We start from the raw sequence: 17,024 nt of genomic DNA, 5'->3' as shown, positions 1-17,024 counted from the left end.
CAGACACATGCTTCAGGGATCTACATTGCTTTGGACTGGCATAAAAAAGTCCTTACATTGCTAATAGAGAAAATACAGACACTCCTAGAGTTAAGGATTTCAAATAGCTATAATTAGCCCCTTCATTTTAACTGATGATCAGAAGACAAGTTAATGGCCTATATGCATTTTATAAACAGCTGTGGAATTTTAAATCAATTAAATTCCTGTTAATCTAATATGTAGAAGCAACTGACATGACTTGTACAAATGCTGCTTCACTCCCCTTGCCCATTTATCGAATTAGATTAGGTTTCTCTGGTTCCCCAGTTTTCTCTCTCCAGTCTTTGAAAAGACCAGGAAAAAAATTCCACCAGAGACACTATCCACTGCTCTACCATGGCTTTTGTTAATTCATGAGCATTTTGCTTTTTATTCCTGGAAAAATTAAGACCCTCCAGCAGTCTGGTAAGAGAGCTGTAAAACCTGTGTCTTGAGTTCCCATCAACTTATATATATATATATATTTTTTTTTTAACAAGGTTTTGCTTTTGGAAATGCAACCCCTTTCCTAAGAGAATTGTCCTGGCATACCATTAACAGCTCGATTTTTCAGCCAAAATTCCACAATTTTGAACTTTCCAGTACTCCCAAACTGCAGAGCTTTTCTGATTTTTACATGTGTTTTCTTAGGATGTGCATTGGCACGCAAGAAAACCACTGAATGCCAATAATCCTATATTCTCTACAGTTTCATAGCTTGTGCTTCAGAAATGAGATGTTCCCTCAGAAGTTCTCTCAGGAACAAAGGCATTTTAGTTTTCTGTAATTATCTTGTCGACTTTTCCAGTGCACATGACTTAACCCATAAACCACTGGGTTTAAAATACTCAAAACCTGGCACAAGTGGATAATAATTTCAAGTCCTTATATATTTCTATTAGATACTCAAGTGCTTTTTCAACAGCTGTACTGATTAACTCATAAATTTAGGAAACAACTTTAGTTCTCAAATTCTGAAAGATGCTTAAAGAGTTTAAAATTCTAAACCTTTTCCAGTTGCTACAGTTCCCTCTCCCCAAAATTCTAGAAAGCTTCCAGAAGAATAAAGACTGAAATCAAGAAATTCTGCTTACTCATGTCAGCCAGATGCAACCTCCCTAAAAAACTCTACAAGTCACTGCAGTTAGGAAAGAAAAATAGAAAAAGTAATTTAAAAGTCAATACTCTGCATGCAGATTTTCCTTAAGATCCTGCTGCTACTTGTTCTGTTGTGAGCACAAAAAAAATTCACTACAATAGCCACAAGTAAAGTCCCTTCCTGCAGAAGTTGGGAATCAGGGATGTTATTAACATGGTGTCAACATTCATTAAAACGTACAGAAACACCAAAAGGAGGTTAAAGATATCAAGGCGACATTCTTCTGTCAAATGACTTTTTTTTAATGTTTATTTCTATTTTTAGGCCTCACTTTCAGCAGCCCTCAGTCAAGGACCTGCTGCTCAGAATCCCTGCGAATAAATTCACTTGTATTCAAGACTCTCCAAGTGTCCTGTGAAAGCCTTGATACATCAGAAACTTCTTGAAACACCTAAAAAACCTAAGATGAGCAAACATTTGTTAAATAGCACCTAAGAAAGGTTAGGAACTAATCAAGGCTTGCTTCAGCACTGGTTCTCCAAGTAAACGAGCTTTAAAGGTCTCTTCCAACCCAAACTTTGTGAATCTATGCTATGATACAAGAAATAAGTGGAATAATGATGCCTCCTGGTTTTATAGAAAAAAACCCATTTCAATTTCTTCCAAAAATTTCTCTAGTAAACATACCAATATTTATTTTTTTAAATGCTCATGCCAGTGAAGCGTAGACTGCACAAGCTGGCAATTCCATAAGAATCTGGAAATACTTGGATATGCCTGAAACCAAATAAATCACTTATCTAGAGAAAGAAGTCCAAAACCTGAAGATGAATCTCAAAGGAGTAACACCAATACCTATAAGGTTGGTAAATGGATTTCTTTTAAACATAAGTTTCCTTAGTCTTAAAATACAACCCACATGCATTTACCATGAAACACCAATTTAATTGTTTAATTCCATTAAATACATATGACGTCATTGCTGCTAAAAATATCTACAAATCCACAAACCTGTAAACGTTACTGTTTTATCACCTGGTTTATCATTTGAAGGTAGTATGTCAATATGATTTTGGAGGGGGGAACAGTGGGCTGAGGTGGGGCAGGTCACCTCCTCTGGTCTTGTGCTTACAGAAACATCTCTATTAAAATCAGTCTGAACCACATTCTGCTGAAGATACTTACACCAATTACACACAACAATATTAATTTCTAGTGAACAGTCATAACTGTAAACTAGGCAATGGTCTTTACACAGCACCAGGTAACAATTTTACCGCAGTCATTCTCCCAAATATGATATCCAGTGACGAGGACTGCAAACAAATTCTCAAGTTTTGAAGTTCACACCTTCCCTTATAAAAGGCCATTGAAGACTTACTTCATGTGATCAACACAATTTTGGTAACATCAATACTGCATGAATCATCAGTCTATCCCACAGTCCCTTCAAGCACCCCAGGGAATTATCTCACACCGATTCAGAATCTCTCTTTCTTTTGCAGTGTCAAAACATTGCTTGTTTTGAGCAAAGCAAGGCTACCTCTTGTCATGAGTCAGTTTACTGGGCTTCCCAAACTGCACCAGCTGCACCAACACATCATTGAAGACCTGTACAGTACAGCTCAAAGTTAAGCACCAAGTGTCTGTTAGTTCACCTCACTACTTACAAATACTCACTTTAAAGAAAGCTAAAGCCTCCAAAAAGCTTGTGGGTTATCACCAGTGCTGAAGACTTTGGACAGAATTGGATAAAACCAAGAAAAGGTTCTTTCCACAGTCAGGAAAAATCTGTTTGTAGCACAACAGTGACCAAATTGGCCTGACCCAAAAAGGGAACAACCCAAATAAATGGTAAAAGCAACCCTGATGCAAGAGCTTGCCCAATGGAAGATGCAGTGAGGTGCAGGAGGGCACAGAAGACAAGTAATGATCACAAAAACAAGTTGTCAGATATTAGCTCTGCACACGTTTTGTATGTTTAAAATTATTTTTATTTTTTCCCCTCTGGATACAAGCCAGAGAACACAGGGGAGAAGGATCAGCAATACAGCAGTTGTGTAAGTCACTGAGTTTGTCAAATCTAATTTATACAGCTTCCATTTCAAATGAAAGTACAAGACCCCATTTATTTCTTACTATCTACCATTTACTGGCTTCACTAATCATTCTGCTACTCCTCCTCCATAGGCTCAAACCAGCCTGTAAGCACCTTCATCATCACAACTCCCTGCTGCAAAGACTCTGCAAGAAGACTTATCTCACAGTTTAAGGCCCATACAACTTGCTGGGCAAAGTAACACAGATCAGGATTTACACACAGCCATTTTATCATTAAAATATGATTTATAATCTTAACAGTAGCACAAAATTAGAATATCGAGCCATAGCTACAACCAAATACAGAATATGAGTGTAAAGGAGGGGGTTTGTAGTTTAGTGTGTGCTGTGCCACAAGCTACTGTTAGTAACAATGAGGGAGAAAAAAAAATCACTGAAAAAGAAAAGGGCAATAACTACATTGATACCTTTTGTAGATCTTCATCCCATGGTCTCTGGAGCAGCCCCTGCCTCCTGTAAAAACCTCTGTTACAGGTATTCCCAGCACCCAAAGTTCTTCCTTCAATTAGCAGAACCTAAACATTCTCAAGGGCACCTGAAAACAGCTTTTGCTAGAAAGGGAAGACCCTCATTTTTTAATGGTCAGTCTCAGGCACCAATAAATTATAAACTGATGTCCTATGGAAATCAAACCAAATCAGAACAGTGCCAACATCTGCTAAAACCCAAATCTGAAGAAAACTATGACTTTGCACTCATTTAAGCAATAGTTGCTGATACATCTAATCCTGGCCTCACCATTGTGAAAAGTCTAGAATCATAGATCTAATTTGCTCCAACCACTAAGTTAATCAAAAGAGATTAAAAAAATCCTCATTTCCTTAACACATTCCTTCACCTGTCACACGATCACAATGGTTGATTACTATATCAATGCTTTTAAACAACTCGTTTATTGAATTATTCATGAAAACCAACCCAAAACCTCACCAACAAAGCAGCTGAAGCTGGAAAGTGAGAGCAGGGAAAACAAGGTGCACCACCTCAACTCCTGTGCTACTGCTCAAACTGACAGGTCCAGCTACAGTGCTGGATCTGAACACCACAAAATATACCCTTCCTCAGTTTGCCAAACTGCTCAAGGCAGACAAACACACAACCAGCAAAAATACAACACAAAAGCCCACAGCAGCCAAACTAATCCAAACTCATCCTTACCTCACTGGTGTTTCTGGGGGCACTGCTAAGCACAGCCCAAAAGTCAGTTGAGACTACGTGGAGTCAAACTGTGAGGAACTCCAGAGTGATGCTCTCGACACACTTGCACCAGAGCAAGGGGAGAGGGGAAAAAAAAAAAAAAAGAAGGAAGACCTCTAGTTCCTGCTAGGAGCGATTCTGGGTTAATCAGCTCGAGTGCTAAGAAGTTTCAAGGTCATAAATTTTACTATGCAAGTGTCTAACCCAAGAGCAGTAGAAACAAGGCAAAGAGCAAGAATGAGCATCCCAAGTACAACCATAGTAATTCCTATAACATGTACTACAACATCAACCAGCTGGTTTACAAAGTTTAACTTTCTTAGTGGTTGTTACTTAGCAAATGAAAACTTGGGTTAAAAAAAAAAATCAGAAAAAATGCTCAAACCTAAATACTTGCTTTCTTCGAATACCTTTTCTGAAAGAAAAACAAAGGGAAAAATCTTTACTGAGCTCCCATCTCTGAAAACAGTGAATATTCTTTGCAAAATGAAGTAACTCTCACCAAATCATACAAAAACAACTCAAATGAGAAACGTCAGTAGTTTTGTCAGGCAACATGTAACTGCAAACAAACATTTTCCCTTTTCCTAACAACCCTGCCTCCCCCTGTGCTCTCACAACATGACCTGACAGGCTTCCTTTGCAACAACACATTCCAGCATTTTCTTCACATTTCCTACTCCTTATAACGTAAGGTGGAAATCTCAGTGTGGGACTTTGACAGAATTCTGGCTTAATGACAGGAAGATGGTATGGATGGAGCTGAAGCTCCTCCAGTTATATCCAAACCACCTCCCATAACAGGTTTTCATTTCTCCGTAAGCAAATAACTTTTCAAACCCTATCTGATAAAACACTGAGTTGGCTGGTATTTTCCTTATATTTGATGAATCCCAGAGCTGTGGGGCAGTAACATATTGATTATGACTCGTGAGAGCTTTCATATTTTAAGTTTTAGAAGGACAAAACACAGCTACAACCAGCAAGGCCAGCATTTCATTCCAGGTTGGATCCAGGACAGATTGAAGAAACAGCCACACAGATACAGGCAGATGCTGAGAAAAATTTATTTCAGGTACAGATTCATGTTGCAGCTAAGCTGAATTATTGGCACCCTCCTTCATCCTTCTGCCCTCAACCCAATCCAGCTCTGAGGCCATCTGGCTATAACTAGGTAAAAGGAAAAATAATTTAAAAAATCAAATATTTGAGCCACGGTGAATGATAATAAAAAGCCAAAATAAAAGATGATTATCTTCATAATATCACAACACGAACTATAAGCTTATTTTCAGTGTCCATAAATAACAAATTCTAGAAGAGGCAGATTTCTGTAAGACACTAGCAGCATCCAGCAGGAACACTGAACAAGAAGTCCCTGCTAGTGAAGGGATGAGGCCCAATCAGATTCATGAGTTGTTGGAAGTCCCTCCAAGTTCTTAAAGGGATGTACACAGAGATAATAAAATAGGAATGTCTTGACCTTCAAAAGGTAACAACAGACACAGACGACTCTTAAGAGCTGCTTCTTTCTTCAGTGAATTGTAAATTGCAGACACTGGCTACAAGGCACAAGCTTCAACACAGGAAAACAACAACAACAAAAATCCACAGATTTGGGAGAAAGTGGTAGAAAGATACGATGAAGTTTTGGAGGCTTTAATGATTCAGCCACACATTTCAATTGGTCCCCTGAATTCTGCATTGCAGAACTGCTTTCTTCAATCTCAGCACAGGAAAACCATACACTCAATTTTACTGCACATCATGCTGGGGTAATGGTTGGACTCCATGATCCCAGAGGTCTTTTCCAGCCTAAATGATTCTGTGACCTTCAAACCTGGGTTTGCAATCATCACTTCAAGAAAACTCAGGCAAATGCATCAAGTTTATGTTTCCTCAAGAGCTACAAACCTTGTGCCAAGAAACTGTCAAATACTTTGATACTTATTCCAAGGTAAATACACAGGTTCTTAATAACCAAATAACTGTCATGTAATCAGAGAGACTGAAATGTTTTGCCTCTCTCTTTGCATACTTAAAAAAAGTCTTTCTTCCAGTAACAGAACGGGGTGATCCATCTGTAACTCAGCTTTATGAAATATCACCAAGCAAGCACCTTGGGCATCTTGCCTCTGTGTCACACTGTTCTTCAGCCCAAGAGATGCCACAGCCCTTCCTCAATGAAATCACACTTCAGAAGAATAGTTTATTCCTTTAAAAAACCCTAAACTAACCCAAAGAAAAAAAATGCTCCAACAGCATTTTAAGTGGCAAATGGGAAAAAAAAAAAGTCACTTCATGTTCTCAAGACTGACAGAACTTGATTTAAGTACAGGGGAAGGATGGGGAGGTAGAACACAGGACAGTGATCAATGTAATTTTATAAAGGTCTATTTACTTCATAAATATGTGCATTTATGATTTTAGGGAAAACATATTTTTGCACGAGAACACGTGGAAAAAATATATTTAATTTAATTTTCTTAAAGTACAGGTTGCCATCATACTACTGTTCTGCACAGGTTTTAACCTTCCTTGACAAAGCAACATATAAAAGAATAACAAGATTTACACCTAACTGGTCGAGTCTGAAATTCTGCTTTGATTGGAAAGGAAGTTGATGACCTAGCACTCCCAGTTCTCCTGGTTGGGCATTTGCTGTTTCCTCTCAGTGATAAAAGGTAGCAGCACAGATTTAGTCCTTTCATTTTTTAAGCCTTTAAGTGCTTCAGCATCACTCCTAAGCTGAAAGCCACAGACAACAGAATAAGAGTGGATGTCCTTCTGCAGATCCTCACTACTCCCAAAAGTGTTTCTAATGAAATAGCTAAAGGCAAAAAGTGTAAAGATGCTCTCGGCTAGGATTAGACAGCTTGCTCATCATCCTCCCATGTTCCAGAAGGTGGGAAAGAAAAAAGTGGAGGGGGTGGCAGCAGAATAACAGTGATGGAACAGATGATGAGGGAATGGGAACGAGAGTGAAAGTGAAGGCTTTTTACAGGTGAAAACCATGAACAATCGTATTATTCCACCAGCACAAGTGTTTTCCAGTATGGGTGCTAATATTTTAGGTCACCTCAACAAGAGCCCCTAAACTGCTCCTCACTACCTTCCAAAATACAGGGGAGAACAAAAAAAAAAAACCTGCTCTGATCATTCAGCACATCAGACATGGCAAGAAAAAGAAAATGGGTCAGTTTGCTTTATTCTCTCAATGCAGAAGGGTTCAGAGGACTTTGAACCCTTCATGCCACCTCTGGTAACTGCCACCTCTCTTAAATCTCCAATTTATGAATTAATTCTACTGAGGACATAGCGAGGTTTGGATAAAACCTCTGCCATAGCCCATTTCCGACTGGTGACTGAGCAGTGACAGTGTGTTCCCCTTTCTGAGGAACACGTTTTCATTTGAAAAAAAAAGGATCCCTTGCACATGGTAACCACAAATGGCTTGCAAGGGTAACTACCCCATGCCACGAGACTGCCCTGAAATAAATAAATAAATAAATAAAGCAGTAATTAAATAAATCAAGACCCTGCTTCCCTGTGGACACAGCGTGACTGTTCCAGTCACAGACCAGGCCTAAGGACACAAGGTAGCCTGAAGGACATCAGCCAGGTGCCAGGACCTGCACCGGGTGTTAACGTGTGAGAACGAGCTTTGTAGGCTTACTCAGTCCCCATGGGCATTTGGCAAGCCCCAGGTACTATCACACAATTAACAGTTGCTGTTGGAGAGCCCAGAAATTAAGCAAGAAGGATGCTGCAGGTTAAGTTTCACAGGCTGCCATCTGTCTCCCCAGTCCCAACAGTTCTTCCCACTGACAGTCTCAGATCATATTTATTTCCAAGTATTAAAATGATAGCAGAAGACTTCTGTAACAGAAAACCACCACTTTAAGACCAGAAAAAACCCTCCCAAATACCATGCTTTATCACAAGAATAATAATATGTGAAAGTGTTTGTGTTTGTTTCTTCCTCACCAATTTCACATACAGAAATTTAGTACCATGTCAATACTGCCAATGTAAAAAAAGCACTTAAACTTTTCAGCTCTCACCACTACCTTTAGGTTTTATAAGAAGGGTGTTTTGACCAAAAACAAGTACTATTTTATCATTTTTTTTTTTAAAAAAACCCAACTAGACTTACTGCAAAAGTATTTGCTGAAGCATTGCTGGAATATTTCCAGTAGCCAAAAATGTCAGACGTTAAACACCTTTAATTTTTTTTCAGGAAATACTTCATAGCTGATACCTTCTTCCACTCAGGAATTACCTGCAGTACTCAAAACATGCCAAAAAAACCCAAGTCCCACAAAAGAAAAAAAAAAAACCAAACCAAAACACAAAAAAGCCCAGAGAAAGCTTCCTTGTCACACACACAAATTCTTCCTTTCTTAAATAGGAAATAAACTAGGATGAAAATCATGTCAGAGTCAGCTTTCAGCCCAGGCAGATGTAAACATCTGCTGGGGAACCTGCACACTGACCACTCCATCTAAACTGCATCATTTGCCACTAAAACTCAATCAGGCTCAGAAGAAACCTAAGAGCATTGTGTTAGGAGCTGCAAAATATACACCCCAAATAAACCAAGGAATAAGATTATAATTAAGATGGTAAGGACAATACATTTCTATCTCAGGACTAAGCCTGTAGCCTGTCTGACAGAAGCCATTGAGAGCAGCATTCCCCATCTGGCAATCTGTGGAGTAACAAGACAGATTTGAACTAGTAAAAAAAATCTCTTCAGCCTCTTTACAGCAGGTAATCTCTGTTTAGAGTTTCAGCTTAGTTCATAGAATCATTAAGGTTGGAAAAGACCTCCAAGATCATCAAGTCCAAACTAAGACCCACCTACAAATTCGTTGCAAACAGAAGAAAACCCAAATCCACACATTTAACGTTTAAAGCTGTTCAGAAACTCAGACAACAAAAAGTGTTGTACCATTAACACACTGGTCAAACACCACTTTAGAGTCTGTACACCCACATTTTTCTTTTCTCAGCTTTCACTCAGATTTTACTGAACACAAATCCAGTGTTGTGCATCCAAATGGCCCAGCCTCAGTGGACCCAGACAGCAACAAGCCCAAAAATTTCCAAGAAAAGAAACAAACATAGTCGTATGTTCTTGTAAGTCCCTGAACTGCTGCCTGAGGTCACTGCCACCACCAACAATTCTAGAAGACAAAGCCATCACAAGCTGACTGCAGGTCCTCGTTCCTACATGGACACCTAACACAGTTTTACCTTTGACTACTTCTACTCCTATGTATCTTGTCCTTAGATGAGCAAGGAAAAAGAGAAGCATCTTCCACCATAAATAACCTGGAAGAAGCAAAAAATGACCCAATTCCACAACCCCAAGGCTTAGGGGAGTAAAAGTGAAGCTGCTCAAATGTTGCCCTACTCTCTTCAGAAAGAGGTCTTCAAACGTCAGGAGCTATTTTGGCCCAGGAAAGGCTTCACAATCTCTCAGGTTTTTCTGTTACCCAAAACATGCATCTCATTGCATAAGCAAGCGAAGTATAGCTATGTGCCATGGAAAAAAAATGCAGCAGAGAAACTGGGAAAGTTCTGAAATGGAAAAGAATAAAAATGAGGACAAGAGAAGAGAGAGTTCTCTCCGCACAAGAGAACAGTCCAAAGTTGTTTCAAGGCATGGCTTTCAACTGAAATGTGATTTTCATAAAAGTACAAATTATACAAGCCACATCTGTGTCTAAATGAGACCTGCTCTTTAAAATTATCATACCTTAATAAAAAGCAGTGCACGAGTACACTTAGATACATAAAAACACACAGAAATGTATGATGCGCTATCACAGAACAGGTACAGGCTTTAAAAAGCACATTGATGCTTTCCCTGTGAAATCTCCACTGCCATCTGGAATTATTTTTTTTTAAAGAACCATTTATAATCTTAGCTCTCTTTCAGAACACAAAAGAAAAAAACCACCACCAATAAAAAACTCTACCAGTGTTTTACAGTGACTTATAAAAAAACATGAAGTACTGGAGCTGCACAGCACCCCCGTCATGCTTTGACACAGATCCTGCCAGGCTCATTAGGGAACTCTGCATCTTTCCATTACATCAGAAAGCTGCAGCATCTTACAGTCTTAAGGTAAGCAAGCTTAGTCCACAGATCCATCAGCTGCAGCTCAGCTTAGGTGCCAGGCAAGGTCTCAAAATTGTCCTTACCTCCCAAAAAGGTTGTGGCACATCTCTTAGTTTTCTTAACAAAATTCACTACTTTTGTTCAACAAGAAAGAAAATACAGTGCTGATGTAACAAGGCCTCACAGCAGCATCATTCTAGGGTAACTTTTTTATCCCCAACTATTATTTTTCCGATACATGAAGAATACAAACAACGCCAATCAAGAGATTAGGATCTTGGAAATGCGAGGGATCCAACAAAGTGCACGTGATTGGAATTGCAGCATGAGCTGGCATTCCATCCCCATCCAAAACTCTTCTCAGTCAAATGCTTTATTTAGGATTTTGAGTTGCCTTTAGAAAGTACCAATGTACTCGTGGTCTCCATTCTTCTCTACATCTAAACACAAATGCTTGTCCCAACTTTTGCTACAACAACTTGGGGTAAAATCATCTTCCTGATTTATTTATAGGTGAAAATAATGTAAGCAAAGAGAACAGACATTACTCCTGCCTCAGCACAGTACATATAACACTTCGATTAACAAAGTACGTACACAAATTAGAAAGGAACTTGTTCTTGTGTTTCTTCCTTTCTCCCTTCATACTTCCTCTCAGATGATGGGAACATCCTTCCAAGTACTGACCTTCTCTAACTTGTGGCATATGCAGCATAATCTTAAATTGCTATTCCTTCCTCTCCAAATGAGCAAGTTCTGAGCATTAATGACAGAGGGGTCCACTAAAAGCTTCACACACAAACCTCAAGCGAGCATGTAACATATCACCAGGTGGCGAAGAACTACTTGCAAATACTTTCTGCTTTTCCTCTTTGAGGAAAAGCAGAAGAGGATTCACATCTAAGCTCATAAACTAGGTCTTCGTAGTGGTCAAGAAATTTGAGCTCACATAACCACTTTATCCAATCAATTAATCCAGCAGCTACACAGCAATACGCTTTCCGTATCAGACCCCCTGCACTAGGACACTTTGCAATCACTCCAGGAGTTTCACAGGTTTAACATGCTGCAGACCTATCTGTTAAAAAAATGCTCCATCAGTTAAACAAACACACAGTCAGGAACTGCACAGCCCAGGAGCCAGCCCCAGGAACCCCAGCTGACCTGCACGCAGGCATACAGGAAGGCACACAGGAAGAGCCACTGTGCCCAGTGTGGCCACGCCGTGAGAGCACGTGGTCCCAGCTGCACACACAGCAGGGCACAACTCAGGGGAACTCCTCTTGCACAAGCACCAGGGCATGCCAGGCACTGCTTCTGACCTCACCGGCAGGCGTGCAGTGACAGGTTACACTTGGACAACAAAGTTAGCCATCCTGCACCTTTCCCCTGCTGCTGGACCAGAGGTTCCACACTGGAGGCGAGGACAGCGGACCTGTGAATCATTTCCTAAACCATGACCTCAGTCAGCATATTTAGGTGAAATAACTCCGGTTTTGCCCACCTGAACATGCTGATTTGAATACTGCAACACCTGAGGAGAGGACTGAATGCTCCCACCCCCAAGGACCGTGGACGGCATTAACAGGTTTTTAGCTCTTCTATTCCAATGTGCAGCTTGACAATGTAGCTGAGGAAAATTCAGTGAGTATCTGCTCCCAGAAAATGCTGCCTCGGTCACCTCTGCCCTGCCATGCTCTCCTGCACCAAGTGCCTACACCTGCCTGTCTGCAGGACAGGACATGCCAGGGGACTAATAAGCAAAAAAAAAATCTTCCCCAGCCCTTCACCAAGATACCATGTCCAACTCCCACTGCAATCACAGAAGGGCTGTTACCACTAAACACCAGCCTGGAGGTGAAAGGGAAGGAATGTTTCCTTTTGGGGGCTGAAAACCCACAGAGTGGTCACTGTGACCCTTTGCACGGCACTGCATCTTGCCACCTCTGACCAAGGGCTCATTAATGCAAAGGGCTGGAGCCCCTCTGCTCTGGAGCCAGGTTGGGAGAGCTGGAGGTGTTCAGCCTGGAGCAGGAAGGCTCTAGGGAAACCTTAAAGACCCTTCCACTGTCTAAAGGGGCTCCAAGAGAGCTGGAGAGGGACTTTGGACAAGGGCCTGCAGTGACAGGACAAGGAGGAAAGGCTTCCCACTGACGGAGGAGAGAGATGGATTGGATATTGGGAAGAAATTTTTCCCTCTGAGGGTGGGGAGGCCCTGGCATAGGTTGCCCAGAAAAGCTGTGGCTACCCCATCCCTGGAAGTGTCCAAGGTCAGGTTGGACGGGGCTCGGAGCAGCCTGGGATAGTGGAAGGCACCCCTGCCCATGGCAGGAGGGTGGAAAAAGATGAGCTTTAAGGTTCCAACCCAAACCATTCTGTGATTCTGTGGCTCTACAGAAATGGAGGGAACATCACCATATTCCTGCCCGTATACACAGGGAAGCACAAAAACCTTGGGAATTAATGAGATCCAAAGCGAGAGGTTTAAGGTTTCAGCTACAGTTAGGAATAGACATTAAAACTAAAAAAAAATCTAAAAGCCAACTGCCTTCCCAGCGCACCCAGCCGCGCGCTAACCGGCCGTTTGGAAGCGCTCCCGAGGGAGGCTCCGCCGCCGCTCCCAGCGCAGGGCCCGCGGGGGGCGGCGCAGCCCCCGGCCGAGGGCTCCGCCGGGCTCCGCCGAGGGGCGAAGCCGCCGCCGGCCCCAGGTCCCCCCGAGCAGCACCGCGCCCGCACCACCCCGGGCGGGCGGCCGGAGCCGCCCGCGGCCTCCCCGCCGGCCGGGCCGGGCCGGGCCCCGCAGCGCGGCCGAGACGCGGCCCCGCTCACCCTCAGACAGCTCCAGCTCCAGCTCCGCCAGGCTCTCGCGCACCTCAGGCGGCAGCGGCACAGCCTCCAGCGCGCAGCCCCCGCGCTCCGCCGCCATGGCGCGGGCGGGCGAGCAGCGAGCGGACCCCGCCGGAGCCGCCGCCCAGCGCTGCCGCAGGTGGGGCCGGGGGCGGGCCGGGGGCGGGCGGCGGCGGTCCCGGGCCGGGCCGGAGGGGAGGGAAGAAGGGCGGGAGGGAAGAAAAGAAGGAGGGGCCGCCGGGCCCCCCGCCCCGCGCAGCCGCCGCCGCAGCCGGGGACACACCGCCCGCGCCCGGGGCGGGCCGGGGCCGGGCCGTAGTGGGGCCCGCCCGCTGCCTCATCCAGCTGCTGCCTTTCTCCTTCGCCCTTCCCTTTTTCTTTCCTCTCCTTCCCCCTTCTTTCCCTTCCCTTTCCTTACCTGTTCCCACCCTTCCCCCTTTTCCCTTCCTTTCCTTCCTCTTCCCCTTCCTTTCCTGTTTCCCTTCCTGTTTCCTTTTCCCTTTCCTTCGTCCCTGCTCTGCTGAGATCACTTCCTGAAAGTACCGAAACTGCCCTTTCCCTCCCCACTTCTTTCCTCCAAACAGAAAATAGGAACTGTGACCGAGCGTGAAGCCCGGGCTCCTCCTCTCCGCCCCCTCCACCCCTCCAACCCACGGCGTGTCCCAGGATAGGATATGGAGATATTCATGCCACAGAATTCCAGTATGACAGAGTAGATGTAAAGTGGTGCCTGGGACTGTAATTAATTAATTAATTATTAATAAATAAGTCTTTCCTAAAGCCAACCACCTCTCAAAGGCCGCTAGAGACCAGGAGGAAACACTTGGTTTGGTTCCCCATGCAACCACAAGTTCCGGTGTGAGTGGGTGTGGCAAGACACCACGGGCATGCTGAACTTCTGGCATTCCTGCAGCCTCCCAATGACTCGGGCAAAGACAAATCCAGGACCTTGCCTGTGGTCCTACCAGGACTGCTCTGCCAGTAAGAATAACTTTCCTGGAACCAGAAAACAGGCAAGAAATCTGGGGAGAAGTTTTCTGCTAACAACTGCTTTCTGTGCAAAACAGCTACCCCACTTGGGGTGATTGGGTTCACGTTGGTATCACATATGGGGTTTCCAATTTCTCTGCTTATGTTACTGAGGTCAACGTGTGAGAGCGTGCCCTGTGCGACTGCCCTTCCGAGGGCACAGGCACATCACACCAGCACTGGGAAAACCACACTGCTTAAAACTTCACCCCCGATACCAGGCAGAAATGTTTCTGCTTCCACTGTCCTTCAGAAAGCCGTCTGCAGTATCAGGGAGCTGATGGGAACGTAGCCACAGGTAACACCTATAGCTCAGATCCTGAAAGACTGCCCTGCCAGGGCTTGGGAAGAGCCCTGCATGTCTTGGGACATAAAAAAACCCCTGTAGATTGATTAAAAAACGTGCCAATGCAAAGCCAAATTCCCTTGAAGCAGAACTACCCCTATGATGTGCCAACCACCCTTCAAAAGGTAATTTTTCATGTCCAACTAAAAGTGTCAGTTTTTAAAACTAGTCATTAATTTGGATTTGCAGTGTCAGTACTGAATGGCTCACTCTGAGCAAAGGCCCTCTGGTATCACAGCCTTGCTTACAGTCAACATTGAACATTCAGGTGTGAGTATGCAATTACAGATTTGATTTAGTGCCAGTTCTGAACTCTGCTCTAGAAATGCACATTGTTCCCAACAGAGGATAAACTCATGCTGTGCTAAGCAAAAAGGGCACCCGCACCATTCAGTGTGCAGTTTGACAATGCTGCATTGAGTCTTAAGACTCCTAGAATCTGATTTTTAAAAGAATTATGATGCACTGAGCCAGCATAAACTGTCAGTTCAAACTGGTTTAGAACTCTAGACCAAAAGGATGAGGAGGCACTGGGAAAGGTCTTACCAACATCCACAGGCAGTAAATCAACAGTTTGCTGAAGAGCCAGGATGGCATCTCTGTTGTATCCAGCATGGTTCAGGTACAGCAGTCCATCAAGCTGGGCTCCATGTAATCCAGACTCTTCCTTCACTTAGGGCTGATCCTGGAGCTCCACAGCATTTCCTCCACATGGCACAGACACTCCTGGCACTGCTCACAGGCCACAAACTGCTCCTCCGCCCTGCCCCTCGACCAGGCTCATGTCCCACCCCACTTCTTGGAGGCCAGGCTCCTCTATCTTCAATCTTCTATCTCTACCACCTTTTTTTTCCAGAGAACTAAATGGTGATCTACCTGACAGATACATAAGGGCTTACTAGGACCAATATGGGATAAAAGAAGTTAAATAAGCAATAAAACAATCTGAGACAAACACCAATATATAACTGTCAATACCCTGTAGACAAAAATCTTGTAACAGGCTGCAGCAGAATAATCTGCCTCCAGAAGAGATTTTTCTGATGCTCCAAAGTTAAATACCACATCTGCTTCAAAGGTAGATCATGTTTCCAGGGGTTTAAAATATTTCTGGTATTATAATTCTGCCTATACTTTTTCTAAAGAAATACCCAAGTATCACAGAAAGAAGTCTTATTCAGTATGATATTTGGAATCTCTCTCATTTTTGCACTGAGACATTGTGATTGGAAATGGATTTACCACCAGAATGCCTCTTTCCTCTCCTCTGATCAGCAGCTTCATATACATTTGGAACTGCCCCCGTGAAGGTACCTGCACACAAGATACTGGACAGAGGATAGGATTTGCAACCAGGAGTTACACTAGAGGTAGATACAGTTCAGAGGTTTTGTTTGGTAGGTTTGGCCAAAAATGCAGAGAGTTAAATAGAAGTTATGAGCCTTTTGAACTAGAGAAAGGAAGCTAAAAGTGTCCAGAGTAAATAGGACAGACTGAGGGAGGGAGAACTTACTTACTGTCAGACCAGAAGAGCAAACCCTAAATTCACAGATGGCTACAGGTATCTTTGATATTCGTGACAGTATTTGAGCTGTTCCTTTAGTCAGAATGATCCTACAGAAATATTAAAGCCCGAACAATTTCAGGAACAGCAAGATGAGTAAACAGGTGAGGTGAAAACAAATAACCATACGATGTAAGAATTCACTAATGAAATGCCATTTTAATAACTTTTTTTACAAGGAATCCATCTATACACTCTAGAAAAATAAACACCACAGAGACTTTTTGCAGCTTACAATACAGTGATGCAGTCACACTTCAGCTGTTAACTTATAGTAATTTTACATGAGAATGTAAAACATCATTCTCAGAGAAAAGTCCCTCTTAAGTACTAAAATATAATAAAAAGAGTCATATAAAAATCTGCTGTAAAAGCACTGCCCTTTATTCAGTTGCACAGGAGATTGATTGCAAGTGCCTCTGTTCAGTAAGGACCAGCTCAGAAGGAAGCAGTAACTCCCAGGACAGATTTCATAAGCGTTCCCATCACTTCTTCATGCTTCTCTGACGAGGAGAGCCTGGCACTTGTCCTAAATTTAAAAAAAAAAAAACAACAAATGAATATTAGAAAACTGCTTGTGTTATGAAGCGACAGGGTGCAGTTAGCAGCATGTAATTTTCCTCAATGTGCTTCACACGAGCTACACTGAAAGCAATTCCCATTTTCACGA

General features: G+C 42.9%; 2 protein-coding genes across 11 annotated transcripts in view; both read right to left on the bottom strand.

Moving 5' to 3' along the window:
- Positions 1 to 13,571, bottom strand: part of DIP2A (disco interacting protein 2 homolog A) — an 81,800-nt gene extending 68,229 nt beyond the window's left edge. For 5 of the 6 annotated variants that reach the window (XM_051787161.1, XM_051787162.1, XM_051787164.1 and 2 more), the window contains exon 1: positions 13,398 to 13,571. In XM_051787161.1, the coding sequence (XP_051643121.1) occupies positions 13,398 to 13,494 (97 nt within the window). In that variant the 5' untranslated portion in view covers positions 13,495 to 13,571. The remainder of the gene's footprint in view (positions 1 to 13,397) is intronic. The other variant, XM_051787165.1, reaches the window with a different exon arrangement.
- Positions 13,572 to 16,493: 2,922 nt separating this feature from the next.
- Positions 16,494 to 17,024, bottom strand: part of PCNT (pericentrin) — a 78,628-nt gene continuing 78,097 nt past the window's right edge. For all 5 annotated transcript variants that reach the window (XM_051787148.1, XM_051787150.1, XM_051787151.1 and 2 more), the window contains one exon: positions 16,494 to 16,883. In XM_051787148.1, the coding sequence (XP_051643108.1) occupies positions 16,840 to 16,883 (44 nt within the window). In that variant the 3' untranslated portion in view covers positions 16,494 to 16,839. The remainder of the gene's footprint in view (positions 16,884 to 17,024) is intronic.

The sequence above is a fragment of the Manacus candei genome, unplaced genomic scaffold, assembly GCF_025592945.1.
Source record: "Manacus candei isolate 608988 ecotype Guabito, Panama unplaced genomic scaffold, ASM2559294v1 h1tg000023l, whole genome shotgun sequence".
NCBI lineage: Eukaryota > Metazoa > Chordata > Aves > Passeriformes > Pipridae > Manacus > Manacus candei.
Note: the sequence above shows the minus strand (reverse complement) of the source record. Positions and strands in the feature narration are given on the sequence as shown.